The sequence below is a fragment of the Oncorhynchus tshawytscha genome, linkage group LG08 (assembly GCF_018296145.1).
Source record: "Oncorhynchus tshawytscha isolate Ot180627B linkage group LG08, Otsh_v2.0, whole genome shotgun sequence".
Classification (NCBI taxonomy): Eukaryota; Metazoa; Chordata; class Actinopteri; order Salmoniformes; family Salmonidae; genus Oncorhynchus; species Oncorhynchus tshawytscha.
The window spans coordinates 43,993,104-44,009,805 of record NC_056436.1 but is presented as its reverse complement, the minus strand read 5'-3'; the positions used below and the strand labels follow the sequence as shown (position 1 = coordinate 44,009,805).

Sequence of the window (16,702 nt, the reverse complement as noted above, 5' to 3'; positions counted from 1 at the left end):
AGAATAAAATATTAAATTCTAAATAATATTTAGCAAAAAACTTTTTCTCTCTTGCTTCAGAAAGAGCTGCAAAACCTGGACCCGTACAAATCAGCTGGGCTTGACAATCTGGACCCTCTATTTCTGAAACTATCTGCTGCCATTGTCGCAACCCCTATTACCAGCCTGTTCAACCTCTCTTTCATATCGTCTGAGATCCCCAAGGATTGGAAAGCTGCTGCAGACATCCCCTTCTTCAAAGGGGGAGACACCCTGGACCCAAACTGTTACAGACCTATATCCATCCTGCCCTGCCTATCAAATCTAGAGTCGGCTTTCTATTCCGCAACAAAGCCTCCTTCACTCACGCCACCAAACTTATCCTAATAAAACTGACTATCCTACCGATCCTCGACTTTGGCGATGTCATCTACAAAATAGCTTCCAATACTCTACTCAGCAAACTGGATGCAGTTTATCACAGTGCCATCCGTTTTGTTACTACAGCACCTTATACCACCCACCACTGCGACCTGTATGCTCTAGTCGGCTGGCCCTCGCTACATATTCGTCGCCAGACCCACTGGCTCCAGGTCATCTACAAGTCCATGCTAGGTAAAGCTCCGCCTTATCTCAGTTCACTGGTCACTATGGCAACACCCACCCGTAGCACGCGCTCCAGCAGGTGTATCTCACTGATCATCCCTAAACCTCATCATCATCATAAACCTCATCATAAACCTCATCATCCCTACACCTCATTTGGCCACCTTTCGTTCCAGTTCTCTGCTGCCTGTGACTGGAACGAATTGCAAAAATCGCTGAAGTTGGAGACTTTTATCTCCCTCACCAACTTCAAACATCTGCTATCTGAGCAGCTAACCGATCGCTGCAGCTGTACATAGTCTATCGGTAAATAGCCCACCCAATTTACCTACCTCATCCCCATACTGTTTATATTTATTTACTTTTCTGCTCTTTTGCACACCAGTATCTCTACCTGTACATGCCCATCTGATCATTTATCACTCCAGTGTTAATCTGCAAAATTGTAATTATTCGCCTACCTCCTCATGCCTTTTGCACACAATCTATATAGACTATTTTTTTCTGTTGTGTTATTGACTTGTTACTTGTTTATTCCATGTGTAATTCTGTGTTGTTGTCTGTTCACACTGCTATGATTTATCTTGGCCAGGTCACAGTTGTAAATGAGAACTTGTTCTCAACTAGCCTACCTGGTTAAATAAAGGTGAAATAAAAAAATAAAAACATTTGATTTGACTGTGTTGCCCATGTGCTTTTTGTGTGGCATTGTAGTTTGAATATTCCCAAATATAGTAAGTGAACTGCTACTGTGTTTAACTTTGGTAGTGTTACATTTTTCCCACAACGCTAAGTAATTTACTGTAATCTAATGGATTCAGTTTATACAGTACACAACTGTTGATTAGATAATAATTTACTGTGATAGTTAAGGGATTTTCTGGAGCTAACCCAAAATTCACAACGATATCCAAGCAAATAACTGCCATTAGGTTACTGTGAAATGCACAATAAACTCAACAGTGCAGCTCTTTATTGTCCCATGCTTTTGAAAAGATGGCAGTACTAACTGTATTAAAAGTGGTGATAAACCTTTGATCAACATAACCATCAGCCACTTAAACTGGTACAACACTTCTGCTGAACGCCATAGGATGTTTTTGTGTTGGTTAAGGGCAGTCAGGTCTGGAGAGAACCAGCGGCTATACCTGTTCCTGGTTCTAAATTTCTTGAATGGGGTATGCTTATTTAAGATGGTGAGGAAGGCTTTTTTTTAAATAACCAGGCATCCTCTACTGACAGGATGAGGTCAATGTCCTTCCAGGATATCCCAGCCACGTCGATTAGAAAGGCCTGCTCGCTGAAGTGTTTCAGGGAGCGTTTGACAGTGATGAGTGGAGGTCGTTTGACCTCTGACCCATTACGGATGCAGGCAATGAGGCAGTGATCGCTGAGATCTTGGTTGAAAACGGCAGAGGTGTATTTAGAGGGCAAGTTGGTTAGGATGATATCTATGAGGGTGCCCGTGTTTACGGCTTTTGGGTGGTAACTGGTAGGTTCATTGATAATTTGTGTGAGATTGAGGGCATCAAGCTTAGATTGTAGGATGGCTGGGGTATTAAGCATGTTCCAGTTTAGGTCGCCTAGCTGCATGAGCTCTGAAGACAGATGGGGGGCAATCAGCTCACATATGTTGTCCAGAGCACAGTGTGGGGCAGAGGGTGGTCTATAGCAGGTGGCAACAGTGAGAGAATTGTTTTTAGAGAGGTGGATTTTTAAAAGTAGAAGTTCAAATTGTTTGGGTACAGACCTGGATAGTAGGACAGAACTCTGCAGGCTATCTCTGCAGTAGATCGCAACACCGCCCCCTTTGGCTGTTCTATCTTGTCTGAAAATGTTGTAGTTCGGAATTTTTGGTGGTCTTCCTAAGCCAGGATTCAGACAGGGCTAGAACATCCGGGATGGCAGAATGTGCTAAAGCAGTGACTAAAACAAGCTTAGGGAGGAGGCTTCTAATGTTAACATGCATGAAACCAAGGCTATTACGGCTACAGAAGTCATCAAAAGAGAGCGCCTCGGGAATAGGAGTGGACCTCGGCACTGCAGGGCCTGGATTCACCTCTATATCACCAGCGGAAAAGAGGAGGAGTAGGATAAGGGTACGGCTAAATGCTATGAGAATTGGTCGTTTAGAATGTCCAGAACAGAGAGTAAAAGGAGGTTTCTGGGGACGATAAAATAGCTTAAGTACGATAATGTACAGACAAAGGTATGGTAGGATGTGAATACAGTGGAGGTAAACCTAGGTATTGAGTGATGATGAGAGAGATATTGTTTCTAGAAACATCATTGAAACCTGGTGATGTCATCGCATGTGTGGGTGGTGGCACTGAAAGTTTGGATAAGGTATAATGAGCAGGGCTAGAGGCTCTACAGTGAAATAATCCAATAAACACTCACCAGATCAGCAATGGACAAGACATATTGACATTAAGGAGAGGCATGCTTAGTCGAGTGATCATAAGGGTTCAGTTAGTAGTGAGGTTGGTTGGGATAACGGCGATTCAGACAGCTCGCCGGGCCATCGGTAGCAAGCTAGCATAGGACGGTGTTCTGTTTTTAGCCACTTCGTGCATTTCCGTTAGTAGATTAGTGGGGTTCCGTGTGGTAGAAGGGATCAATCCAATTGGCAAAATAGATATATTGTAGCTATAGTGACCCAAGAAAAATTGTCCAAGAGACCTATTCAGAATCAGTAACATTTACCAGCCCTAAACCCTATTCTAACTGTAACTTTAGCAAGCAGTTGCTTATCAACAGATAGTTTGTTGACAATATGTCCATCTGTAGAGCATCTACAGATGGACTATCCGGACTATCCAAATTAAGTGTGTTCTGTTGTGTTGCAAAGGTTGAGCACCTTTCATCACATTTCACAGTATCTTAATAGCAGTTAGTTGCCTGTGAATTTTGCTTTACCTAACTGGCACCCAAGTGTTTGTAAGTTTTTGTAAATATCACAGCTCCTCATCTCGGGATGGGCCACACTTTTTATGTGGACAATTGGTACAGCAGTCCCACACTCTTCCAGCATCTGCTCTCCAACAGCACAGGGGGCCGGGGCACAGTCAAGGCACAAAATTCCATGTTGAACTGCATCTTCAACGATTAATGTCCCTTTGGAGTTGCCCTTTTTTCTCCTCCCAGACGCGACCCTGTCTTTTTTTCCTCCTTTGTCTGCTCTTGGGTGTTTTGTTTCACTCTTCCCGGCCTTGCCTTCTGTATTTCCAATGTGTTGAGCTGCTATCGATCTCTGACAGGCTTTCTGATGTTTTTTTTTGCCCTCTCTATGTTCTCTGCATACTGTATTTAAGGTCATTCTACAGTTGTTCCATAAAGGACAGTTATGAAATTAGAAAAACTTGACTTGTTTTGGTGGCTTATGACTTGACGGCGGTAACAATTCCTGCCATGGAATTAATTTGCAATAGATGCAGCTATTCAAGTACTATGTAACAAATGTTAATATAATGTTATTACTAGTTTTACTACAAAGTTATGAGAAACTTAATGTAAAGTATTTCCGACTAATGCTGTATGGGGTGTATAGGTATCAAGACCAAATGGACATACATCCTTTCAAAATGAATAATGTCTGTTTTAAGGGAGTGAGTGTGATGCCCACATTCTTTCCATCTGTCTCTTTGATCAACAGAAATGGGAACATTTAATAGAGCTTGCTTTACAAATCAACACAGATGTATCCAAGAGGTCAACTGTATCATTTTAACCCTTTCAAATAACACATGTTGCTATTTAGTTATCAAATGATACAGTGAGTGCACTGCCATAATCTTACTCTTAGAAAATGATATTGATTTAGCTCATATGTTATTAGTGAAGAGTATTTTGAATCTGCTTTAGATGTTGTACTTGTTCGGTGCACTTTGTCCGTGTCTAGTTGTTTGGGGACTCCAAGAGAGGGATGCTTGTAATCCAGTGTTTAATGAATGTCGTTGAAGACAGACACAGAGCTAAAGATATAAGCTACATTTAATGTCTACACAGCTCTGGGTTTACAGTGTGTGTGTGTGTGTGCGGATGCGTATGGAATGCGTACATGGATCTGTGAGCCATCACTGTCTCCTCTCCCACTCTTCCTGAGTTCCCCCTGCTCTCTGTCTAACAACAATGTAGAAAATTCCATGAATACATATTTAAACAATGACAAACTCACACCTTCGCCACTCTTCTCCCCCTCCTCTTCCCTCAGCTCCCCCTGCTCTACGGCTTTCTGTAAATGAATCCTTGGTGGTAGACCCCGGGAAGGACGTGACCCTGTCATGTGAGGTGACCGCCGGATTGCCTAAACCCACCGTCACCTGGTCGCGCTACCTCAACCCGTTGCCGAGAAACTCGTTGGTAAGAGACGGGACTCTGGAGTTGCGCTCGGTGACGCCCGCCGACTCAGGCTTCTACAACTGCACTGCAGTCAACAATGTGGGGAACCCAGCCAAGAGGAACGTCAACCTCCTCGTCCGAAGTCAGTGTGTGTTTATGTTTGACTGTTTGGGCATGTCTAGAGGGTTTGAATTTGCACTGATACACAGTAGTGCATGTGTGCTTGACTGTTTGCAGTGATATACAGTTGGATCTGAAATTATTGGCACCCTTGATAAAGTTGAGCAAAAAAGACAACACAAAAACTGAGCTACAGTATATTGTATGCTAAAATGATGGGGAAATTATATTATTTTATACTAATACAATTGCTCAGAGAAAGAGATTTTGTTAACAAGTAATATTTTTCTCAAAAAGAAAGGGGTCAAAATGATTGGCACCTCTGTTTTCAATACCATTCAATATCCCACCTTGCGAGGATAATGGCACTGAGGCTTTTCTAAAAACCCTTCCTCCAGAATATTGGTAGATCCTTGATACCCTTTAAAGCAGAGGTTTTCAATGGGGTTCAAAAAACGTATATGGCCATTGCAACATTTTGATTTTGTGGTCAATTAACCATTTCTTTGTGGATTGTGTGTGTGATTGGGGTTATTGTCTTGCTGAAAGATCCACTTGCGAAGTTTTTGGCTAAAATGTCCTTGTAATAGATAAAGTTCAGTGTGCCATTGACCTTAAGTGCCACACGACCAGTGGAAGCAAAATAGGCCCATAACATCAAAGATCCACCACCATCTTTGAGGTTATTTTTTTCTCATGCATCATTATTTCAACACCAAGAGCTCTATTTTCATGTCATCTGACTATGGCACCAGTTCCAATCTAAGTGCCAATGCTTTAAGCAAACTTTACATTTGTTGGATGACATGAAAATAGAGCTCTTTGGCCACACACCAGTGGAGGGTTTGGCATCGAAATAAGAATGCATAAGCAGAAAAATAACCCCATACCTACTGTAAAATAAGGTGGTGGATAGTTTGTTTTGTGACTATCTTGCCAGGTCCATAGAACAGTTGCCCCAGGATTTAAGCTTGTTAGGTGGGGTTTTGAGAAGGTCAACCAGGCTTTCTTGTGTCTCCTTCAGCAGTGGTATCTTCCTATGTTTACCAATGACCAAATTAAGTGTTCAAAGAAAAGAAGCCCATCCCTACAATCAATTAGAGTGGAGGTTAGAAAATGCTGTGGGATTGCTTTGCTGCCTCTGGTACTACTGGCCTTGAATGTGTGCAAGACATCATGAAATCAAAAGATTGCACTCCAAAACACAATGTTCAACCTAGAGTCCAAAAACTGTGAGTCTTCCAGCATGACAACAACCCCAAACACACATAAAAGAGTGGCCAGTGAAGAGTCCAGATGTTTTATTTTTTTATTCAAGAGCACATAAAGAGCATGTACAATACATACAAAACATAACGCTTCAGTCTTTTCACAAGTGCATAATGAGATCCATATGTTGAGTACATTTTTTCTGTATAGAGCAAAGAGTCTGAATAAGAATACAATATCGATAAAGCCACATCAGAAAAAACTAAAATCCAGAAATTACAAAATGAAACCAGTACAATGTCAGGAACTCTGACCAGACATCTTCTTACCTATGCTGTCTTTGTTGCAAGATTGATGTAATTCTCTCCATGTCAGCAAGTTCCCCGCATAGACCTAACCACATTTCAATCTAGTACACACTTAACTGTACTGGGAAAATGGGAATCCGATGACACCGGTGCCTCCGCACATTGACATTGACTCTGTACCGGTACCCCCTGTACAGTCAAATCACATTTATTTATATAGCCCTTCGTACATCAGCTGATATCTCAAAGTGCTGTACAGAAACCCAGCCTAAAACCCCAAACAGCAAGCAATGCAGGTGTAGAAGCACGGTGGCTAGGAAAAACTCCCTAGAAAGGCCAAAACCTAGGAAGAAACCTAGAGAGGAACCAGGCTATGTGGGGTGGCCAGTCCTCTTCTGGCTGTGCCGGGTGGAGATAATAACAGAACATGGCCAAGATGTTCAATGGCTAACGAGACATGGTGTGATGAAAGAAACATACAGGAACTCAAATCCTTCTGTTCACCTGATTTAGAATTCCTCACAATCAAATGTAGACCGCATTATCTACCAAGAGAATTCTCTTCGATTATAATCACAGCCGTATATATCCCCCCCCCAAGCAGACACATCGATGGCTCTGAACGAACTTTATTTAACTCTTTGCAAACTGGAAACCATTTATCCGGAGGCTGCATTCATTGTAGCTGGGGATTTTAACAAGGCTAATCTGAAAACAAGACTCCCTAAATTTTATCAGCATATCGATTGCGCAACCAGGGGTGGAAAGACCTTGGATCATTGTTACTCTAACTTCCGCGACGCATATAAGGCCCTGCCACGCCCCCCCTTTCGGAAAAGCTGACCACGACTCCATTTTGTTGATCCCTGCCTACAGACAGAAACTAAAACAAGAGGCTCCCACGCTGAGGTCTGTCCAACGCTGGTCCGACCAAGCTGACTCCACACTCCAAGACTGCTTCCATCACGTGGACTGGGATATGTTTCGTATTGCGTCAGATAACAATATTGACGAATACGCTGATTCGGTGTGCGAGTTCATTAGAACGTGCGTTGAAGATGTCGTTCCCATAGCAACGATTAAAACATTCCCTAACCAGAAACTGTGGATTGATGGCAGCATTCGCGTGAAACTGAAAGCGCGAACCACTGCTTTTAATCAGGGCAAGGTGTCTGGTAACATGACCGAATACAAACAGTGCAGCTATTCCCTCCGCAAGGCTATCAAACAAGCTAAGCGTCAGTACAGAGACAAAGTAGAATCTCAATTCAACGGCTCAGACACAAGAGGCATGTGGCAGGGTCTACAGTCAATCACGGACTACAGGAAGGAATCCAGCCCAGTCACGGACCAGGATGTCTTGCTCCCAGGCAGACTAAATAACTTTTTTGCCCGCTTTGAGGACAATACAGTGCCACTGACACGGCCTGCAACGAAAACATGCGGTCTCTCCTTCACTGCAGCCGAGGTGAGTAAGACATTTAAACGTGTTAACCCTCGCAAGGCTGCAGGCCCAGACGGCATCCCCAGCCGCGCCCTCAGAGCATGCGCAGACCAGCTGGTCCGTGTGTTTACAGACATATTCAATCAATCCCTATACCAGTCTGCTGTTCCCACATGCTTCAAGAGGGTCACCATTGTTCCTGTTCCCAAGAACGCTAAGGTAACTGAGCTAAACGACTACCGCCCCGTAGCACTCACTTCCGTCATCATGAAGTGCTTTGAGAGACTAGTCAAGGACCATATCACCTCCACCCTACCTGACACCCTAGACACACTCCAATTTGCTTACCGCCCAAATAGGTCCACAGACGATGCAATCTCAACCACACTGCACACTGCCCTAACCCATCTGGACAAGAGGAATACCTATGTGAGAATGCTGTTCATCGACTACAGCTCGGCATTCAACACCATAGTACCCTCCAAGCTCGTCATCAAGCTCGAAACCCTGGGTCTCGACCCCGCCCTGTGCAACTGGGTACTGGACTTCCTGACGGGCCGCCCCCAGGTGGTGAGGGTAGGCAACAACATCTCCTCCCCGCTGATCCTCAACACTGGGGCCCCACAAGGGTGCGTTCTGAGCCCTCTCCTGTACTCCCTGTTCACCCACGACTGCGTGGCCACGCACGCCTCCAACTCAATCATCAAGTTTGCGGACGACACAACAGTGGTAGGCTTGATTACCAATAACGACGAGACGGCCTACAGGGAGGAGGTGAGGGCCCTCGGAGTGTGGTGTCAGGAGAATAACGTCAACAAAACTAAGGAGATGATTGTGGACTTCAGGAAACAGCAGAGGGAACACCCCCTATCCACATCGATGGAACAGTAGTGGAGAGGGTAGCAAGTTTTAAGTTCCTCTGCGTACACATCACAGACAAACTGAAATGGTCCACCCACACAGACAGCATGGTGAAGAAGGAGCAACAGTGCCTCTTCAACCTCAGGAGGCTGAAGAAATTCGGCTTGTCACCAAAAGCACTCACAAACTTCTACAGATGCACAATCGAGAGCATCCTGGCGGGCTGTATCACCGCCTGGTATGGCAACTGCACCGCCCTCAACCGTAAGGCTCTCCAGAGGGTAGTGAGGTCTGCACAACGCATCACCGGGGGCAAACTACCTGCCCTCCAGGACACCTACACCACCCGATGCTACAGGAAGGCCATAAAGATCATCAAGGACATCAACCACCCGAGCCACTGCCTGTTCACCCCGCTGTCATCCAGAAGGCGAGGTCAGTACAGGTGCATCAAAGCTGGGACCGAGAGACTGAAAAACAGCTTCTATCTCAAGGCCATCAGACTGTTAAACAGCCACCACTAACATTGAGTGGCTACTGCCAACACACTGTCAATGACACTGACTCTACTCCAGCCACTTTAATCATGGGAATTGATGGGATATGATGTAAATATATCACTAGCCACTTTAAACAATGCTACCTTATATAATGTTACTTACCCTACATTGTTCATCTCATATGCATACGTTGATACTGTACTCTATATCATCGACTGCATCCTTATGTAATACATGTATCACTAGCCACTTTAACTATGCCACTTGGTTTACATACTTATCTCATATGTATATACTGTACTCGATATCATCTACTGTATCTTGCCTATGCTGCTCTGTACCATCACTCATTCATATATCCTTATGTACATATTCTTTATCCCCTTACACTGTGTATAAGACAGTAGTTTTTTTGGAATTGTTAGTTAGATTACTTGCTCGTTATTACTGCATTGTCGGAACTAGAAGCACAAGCATTTCGCTACACTCGCATTAACATCTGCTAACCATGTGTATGTGACAAATAAAATTTGATTTGATTTGATTTGATTTCATATCTAAGACCTTGCTGCTGTGTCTTCTACCGTACTTCCCATTCTCTTTGCTGATGATACCAATTAGATTTTTGATTCACTAATTAATGAAGCCAACTCAGGCATGCTCATGTTTTCTGAATGGTTCCAGATAAAAACAAACATATTTCAATGTTTAAAAAAATCCAAGAATAAGAAATATTGTTGAAAAAGTCACATCCACTAGACTCCTAATAGATTTTTTTGACATAACCTTTTTTTTACTAGGCAAGTTAGTTGACAATGACAGCCTACCCTGGCCAAACCCTAACCCGGATGACGCTGGGCCAATTGTGCACCACCCTATTGAACTACCAATCATGGCAGTTTGTGATACAGCCTGGAATCAAACCAGGGTCTGTAGTGACACCTCTAGCACTGTGATGCAGTACCTTAGACTGCTGCGCCACTCAGGAGCCCTGATGAAACATTGTACTGGAAAGACCATTGATCAGAAATACAGTGTAGACATTGTTAATGTTGTAAATGACTATTATAGCTGGAAACGGCTGATTTTTTTAATGGAAAATCTACAGAGGCCCATTATCAGCAACCATCACTCCTATGTTCCAATGGCACGTTGTGTTAGCTAATCCAAGTTTATCATTTTAAAAGGCTAATTGATCATTAGAAAACACTTATGTTAGCACAGCTGAAAACTGTTCTGATCAAAGAAGCAATAAATCTGACCTTCTTTAGACTAGTGACCTTCTAGTGTATATATATATATATATATTTTTATTTTATTTATTTATTTATTTTTTATTTACGAGCACCTTATAAACTGTATGCACCAAAAACCCTGTTGTTTTGACAAATGGAAATTCATCACTCATACTGATTAGGGGTAAATCAGGTTGTATGCGCTGTCTGCAGCAAAGTGATGAAATCTGTTGGTATTATCACAAAGATTAGTGCTTTGATTCATCAGGCTTGCGTTCTAACTCTATGCTATAGCTTAATTTACCCATATCTCATTTACTATAATATTATCTGGGCCAGTACATATGCATCCTACCTATACAAATTACTCATCATCCAAGGCTAGACGCCTTCTCTAATTACCTTGCTCCATCTGCACCTTTGTTTAAGAAACACTAATGATTTAATCTACAAATACTCATACCTCCCAGGTTACCTAAACCCTTCAATGGATTCATACAGGTTAATTTTGAAGTGCATCTACAGTATATAACACAAGACACTGTGATATCCTTCACCCTCCCCAATGCTGCACCTCACATGGTCAAATCTCTATCAGATATAGAGGTACCATACTCTGGAATTCTTATCTTCACATTGACAAAACATCATCCCTCAATAGCTTCAAGAAAAGACTGGGGTCAACCTGATAAACCAAGCTACTCAGTAATCAACTCCATATAGTCTAACTCTCACATGCACACAAACACATTTAAACAAAACATGATTTATTTTTCATGATTACTAATCAATTCATTTATATATTTAGAATCAGTAGGTTTTGTTATCAGTTTTAACAAATATTTTTATTTGTGTACTTATGTATTGTATATTGTTTTGTTGTGGTGTGGTTTTCATATCAGCCCTCGGGCTTCCAACCACACCTGCAAACCGTTTTTGTTGTTGTTATCTATGTTGTTGTCTATCACTTGTTTTCTTTAGTGCGAATAAGTAAACCCATAAAATATAGTTTGATGTCATTAGTTCCAATACAATACATCAACATCAATTACAACATTTTCATTAATCAGACACAACAGTTCTATATTAATTTATGTTTTATTCACCTGTAAGAAAGCCTGTCCCTTTAAGAGTGACTGACGACATTGCAGCTAGCTCAGTGTTAATTAACCCAACTCCAAAATTCAGCATGCCCTCTGTGGCTGAGCAGAGATTCTCCGGTTTTCTAACAATATTATTCTGTTTTATCCTTTACTGTGCGTGAATGCAACTCCTGATGAAGTTGTCAATGTTTTAGTCATATTTTCACAATTGTATAGCATTTTATGAACTTGTTTTGATGCTAGCTAAGACACTACCGTTAATGGAGGACAGGTAATGGCGGACTGAACAAAGTTATGTAGAGCACCTCAAGATAAAACGTAATATTCAATATCGGCAATTTAGACTCAAATATTAGTACTACACAATCTGGTGGGTGATAAAGAGCTGTCAAAGGACACCAGAAACACAATTGTAGACCTGCACCAGGCTGGGAAGACTGAATCTGCAATAGGTAAGCAGCTTGGTTTGAAGAAATCAACTGTGGGAGCAATTATTAGGAAATGGAAGACATACAAGACCACTGATAATCTCCCTCGATCTGGGGCTCCACGCAAGATCTCACCCCGTGGGGTCAAAATGATCACAAGAACGGTGAGCAAAAATCCCAGAACCACACGGGGGGACCTAGTGAATGACCTAGGGGGGACCAAAGTAACAAAGCCTACCATCAGCAAGGGCATTGAAGCTGAAATGTGGCTGGGTCTTTCAGCATGACAATGATCCCAAACACACCGCCCGGGCAATGAAGGAGTGGCTTCGTAAGAAGCATTTCAAGGTCCTGGAGTGACCTAGCCAGTCTCCAGATCTCAACCCCATAGAAAATCTTTGGAGGGAGTTGAAAGTCTGTGTTGCCCAGCAACAGCCCCAAAACATCACTGCTCTAGAGGAGATCTGCATGGAGGAATGGGCCAAAATACCAGCAACAGTGTGTGAAAACCTTGTGAAGACTTACAGAAAACGTTTGACCTCTGTCATTACCAACAAAGGGTATATAACAAAGTATTGAGACAAACTTTTGTTATTGACCAAATACTTATTTTCCACCATAATTTGCAAATAAATTCATTAAAAATCCTACAATGTGATTTTCTGGATTTGTTTTTCTCATTTTGTTTGTCATAGTTGAAGTGTACCTATGATGAAAATTACAGGCCTGTCTCAACTTTATAAGTGGGAGAACTTGCACAATTGGTGGCTGTGTCACGCCCTGGTCTTAGTATTTTGTGTTTATATATTATTTTGGTCAGGCCAGGGTGTGACATGGGGTTATTTTGTGTTGTGTTGTGGTATTGGGGGTTTTAGTAGGTATTGGGATTGTGGCTGAGTAGGGGTGTCTAGCATAGTCTATGGCTGCCTGAGGTTCTCAATCAGAGTCAGGTGATTCTCGTTGTCTCTGATTGGAAACCATATTTAGGCAGCCATATTCTGTGAGTGTTTTCGTGGGTGATTGTTCCTGTTTTGTATTTCACCAGATAGGCTGTTTCGGTTTTCATTATTTTCATTTCATTAGTTTTGTAGTTTCTGTATGTATAGGTTTTCCTTCATTAAAATATATCATGAATCATCATCACGCTGCATTTTGGTCCGATCCTTGTTCTACCTCTTCCTCAGAGGAGGAGATAGAAGAGAGCTGTTACAGGCTGACTAAATTTTTTTTTGCTCCGCTGTATATAAGAATTTATCAACTCGACAAACAACACTAGGCTCTATTATTATGGTGGGAGATTTTAATACAGTCTTAAATACCTCTATGGACCGGAAAGGAAATCACACTACATACTACAAACTATCACCCTCAGGCACTTAAGGAAATCATGAATGTCATGGATATATTGGAATTAGTGGATATATCGAGACTTAAATACCCTGACCTAGTGAGATATACATGGCGGAGGCTTAATCAAGCTAGTCGTCTTGACTACTTTCTTAAGCCATTTTCTCTGGCACCAAAAGTTTAAAAAGTGTTGATAGGGGACAGAATGCGGTCGGATCATCACATAACTGGCATATATATATTACTCTTACAGAATTTCCACGTGGGCGAGGATATTGGAAATTTTATCAAAGCCTACTAGATGATAAATTGTTTAGATCTAGGACAGAAGAATTTATAAGAGACTTTTTCAGACATAACATAGGTACAGCAGATCCCCTTATTGTATGGGACACTTTTAAGTGTGCCTTTAGAGGCCATGCAATTCAGTACTCATCAATAAAACAATAGCAATTTAGATCAAAAGAGTCCATATTAACAAAGGAAATTGAAGGACTGACAGTACAGTTAGATAGCAATAAAAACAGTACCATAGAGGCACAGAATAAGTTAGAGGAAAAACAAAAAGAAATGGAGGAACTTATTCAAGAATGATCCAGTGTAATAGACTATAAAAATGAAGCGAACTGGATGGAATATGGGGGAAAATTAACCAAATTATTTTTCAATCTTCAATATAGAAATGCTACCAAAAAAAATGTCACGCACTTGCTCCCAACGATGAACCAGACATGTGGAGGCCTGCAATGTTTTTTCTGAGGTCGTGGCAGATTTCTTTTGATTTTCCCATGATGTCAAGCAAGAGGCACTGAGTTTGAAGGTCGGCCTTGAAATACATACACAGATACACCTCCAATATACTCAAATTATGTCAATTAGCCTATCAGAAGCTTCTGGGGCCATGACAACATTTTCTGGAATTTTCCAAGCTATTAAAAGGCACAGTCAATAATGTAACGTAAACTTCCTAACCGACTTGTCAAAACTATAGTTTTAAAAATAAATTTGTGGAGTGTTTTGAAAAACTAGTTTTAATGTGTCACAATAGTAATCATACAGTACCAGTCAAAAGTTTGGACACACCTACTCATTCCATTTTCTAGTAATAATATTGATGACATCAAAACTATGAAATAGCACATATGGAATCATGTAGTAACCAAAAAAGTGTCAAACAGGTTTTATTTTACATTTGAGATTCTTCAAAGAAGCCACCCTTTGTCTTGATGACAGCTTTGCACACTCTTAGCATTCTCTCAACCAGCTTCATGAGGTGGTCACCTGGAATACATTTGATTTAACAGGTGTGCCTTGTTAAAAGTTCAATTGTGGACTTTATTTCTTTCTTAATGTGTTTCAGGCAATCCGTTGTGTTGTGACAAGGTTGGGGTGGTATACAGAAGATAGCCCTATTTGGTAAAAGACCAAGTCCATATTATGCAAGAACAGCTCAAGTAAACAAAGAGAAATGACAGTCCATCATTACTTTAAGGCATGAAGGTCGGTCAATACGGAACATTTCAAGAACTTTGAGTCCAGTCGCAAAAACCATTATGCGCTATGACGAAACTGGCTCTCATGAGGACCGCCACAGGAAGGCAAGACCCAGAGTTACCTCTGCTGCAGAGGATAACTTCATTAGAGTTACCAGCCTCAGAAATTGCTGCCCAAATAAATCCTTCACAGAATTCAAGTAACAACATCAACTGTTCAGAGGAGACTGCGTGAATCACTTCAAAACCACTTCAAAAGGACACCAATAGGAAGAAGAGACTTGCTTGGGCCAAGAAACACAAGCAATGGACATTAAACCGGTGGAGTAGGTGAACTTATGATCTCTGCATGTGTGAAGCATGGGGGAGGAGGTGTGATGGTTTGGGGGTGCTTTGCTGGTGACAGTGTGATTTATTTAGATATCAAGACACACTTAACCAGCATGGCTACCACAGCATTCTGCAACGATATGCCATCCCATCTGGTTTACGCTTAGTGGGACTATTATTTGTTTTTCAACAGGGCAGTGACCCAAAACACACATTCAGGCTGTGTAATGTCTATTTGACCAAGAAGGCGGGTGATGGAGTGCTGCATCAGATGACCTGGCCTCCACAATCTCCCGACCTCAACCCAATTGAGATGGTTCGGGATGATTTGGATCTCAGAGTAAAGGAAAAGCAGCCAACAAGTGCTCACCAAATGTGGGAACTCCTTCGAAATGGAAAAGCATTCCTTATGAAGCTGGTTGAGAGAATGCCAAGAGTGATCAAAGCTGTCATCAAGGCACAGGGTGCCTACTTTGAATAATCACACATTTTGATTAGGGGAGAAATCAGGTTATATGCGCTGTTGAAACACAACTAAAAAAACACATGGAAACTGTAAATATTGTTAACTTCACTCATTAGAGGACAACCTGCTGAGAAAACCAGTTACATTTTGGAGTGATTCATTTTGACTTTAGGGTCGCCAAAACAGAAAAAGAAACGCAACACTTATTTGTCAAACACTCATTGTTACATCATGTTGAAATCAATAGATTGAGACGGGGTGGGTTGTACTTCCAGCTCAAACTAACCTTACAAAAAAAACACACCGAATCTGTGAATAATATGTATATCACTGGTTAGAGGACAACTTGTAGAAGAAAGCCAGCTACATTTTGGTTTGTTGCATTTTGTTTCAATTGGGCAGCCAACGCAGAAAGGTCAACACAACACTATTTTGTTAATCACTCATATCGATATCAATTTGAAGACAGCAATGATTTGTCCGCTGGGCGCTGTTCTCAGATAATCACATGGTATGCTTTCGCCATAAAGCCTTTTTGAAATCTGACACCTTGGCTGGATTAACAACAAGATAAGCTTTATTTTGATGTATTGCACTTGTGATTTTATGAAAGTAAAATATTTATAGTAATTTAATTTGAATTTGGCGCTCTTCAATTTCACCAGATGTTGTCGAGGTGGGATGCACTGTTCCATAAGAAGATTTTAAAAAAGGAGCAGACAAAGTGTGTTCCGGGATGTATGTTTTTGTCTTGCACATATGTGTACGTGTGTGTGTTTTCCCCTTCCCTGTTAATGGGAGTCAAACGAGCCCAGGTGGCGAGATAGCACGCAGACAAGTGCTTCGTAAGCGCCTCGCTAATGTATAAAGTACAACATATGGTCTCCATCTAATTGAGCGCGGAGGGCTAGCCACATGACGGTGACGTTAAG

The 16,702-nt window shown here is 41.8% G+C and overlaps 1 protein-coding gene across 1 annotated transcript in view; it reads left to right on the top strand.

The window, feature by feature from the left end:
- The window catches only part of LOC112255718 (MAM domain-containing glycosylphosphatidylinositol anchor protein 1-like), a 243,728-nt gene that overhangs the window by 97,385 nt on the left and 129,641 nt on the right, over positions 1-16,702 (top strand). Inside the window, exon 6 of the mRNA XM_042326290.1 lies at positions 4,799-5,068. Within this exon, the coding sequence (XP_042182224.1) occupies positions 4,799-5,068 (270 nt within the window). The remainder of the gene's footprint in view (positions 1-4,798; positions 5,069-16,702) is intronic.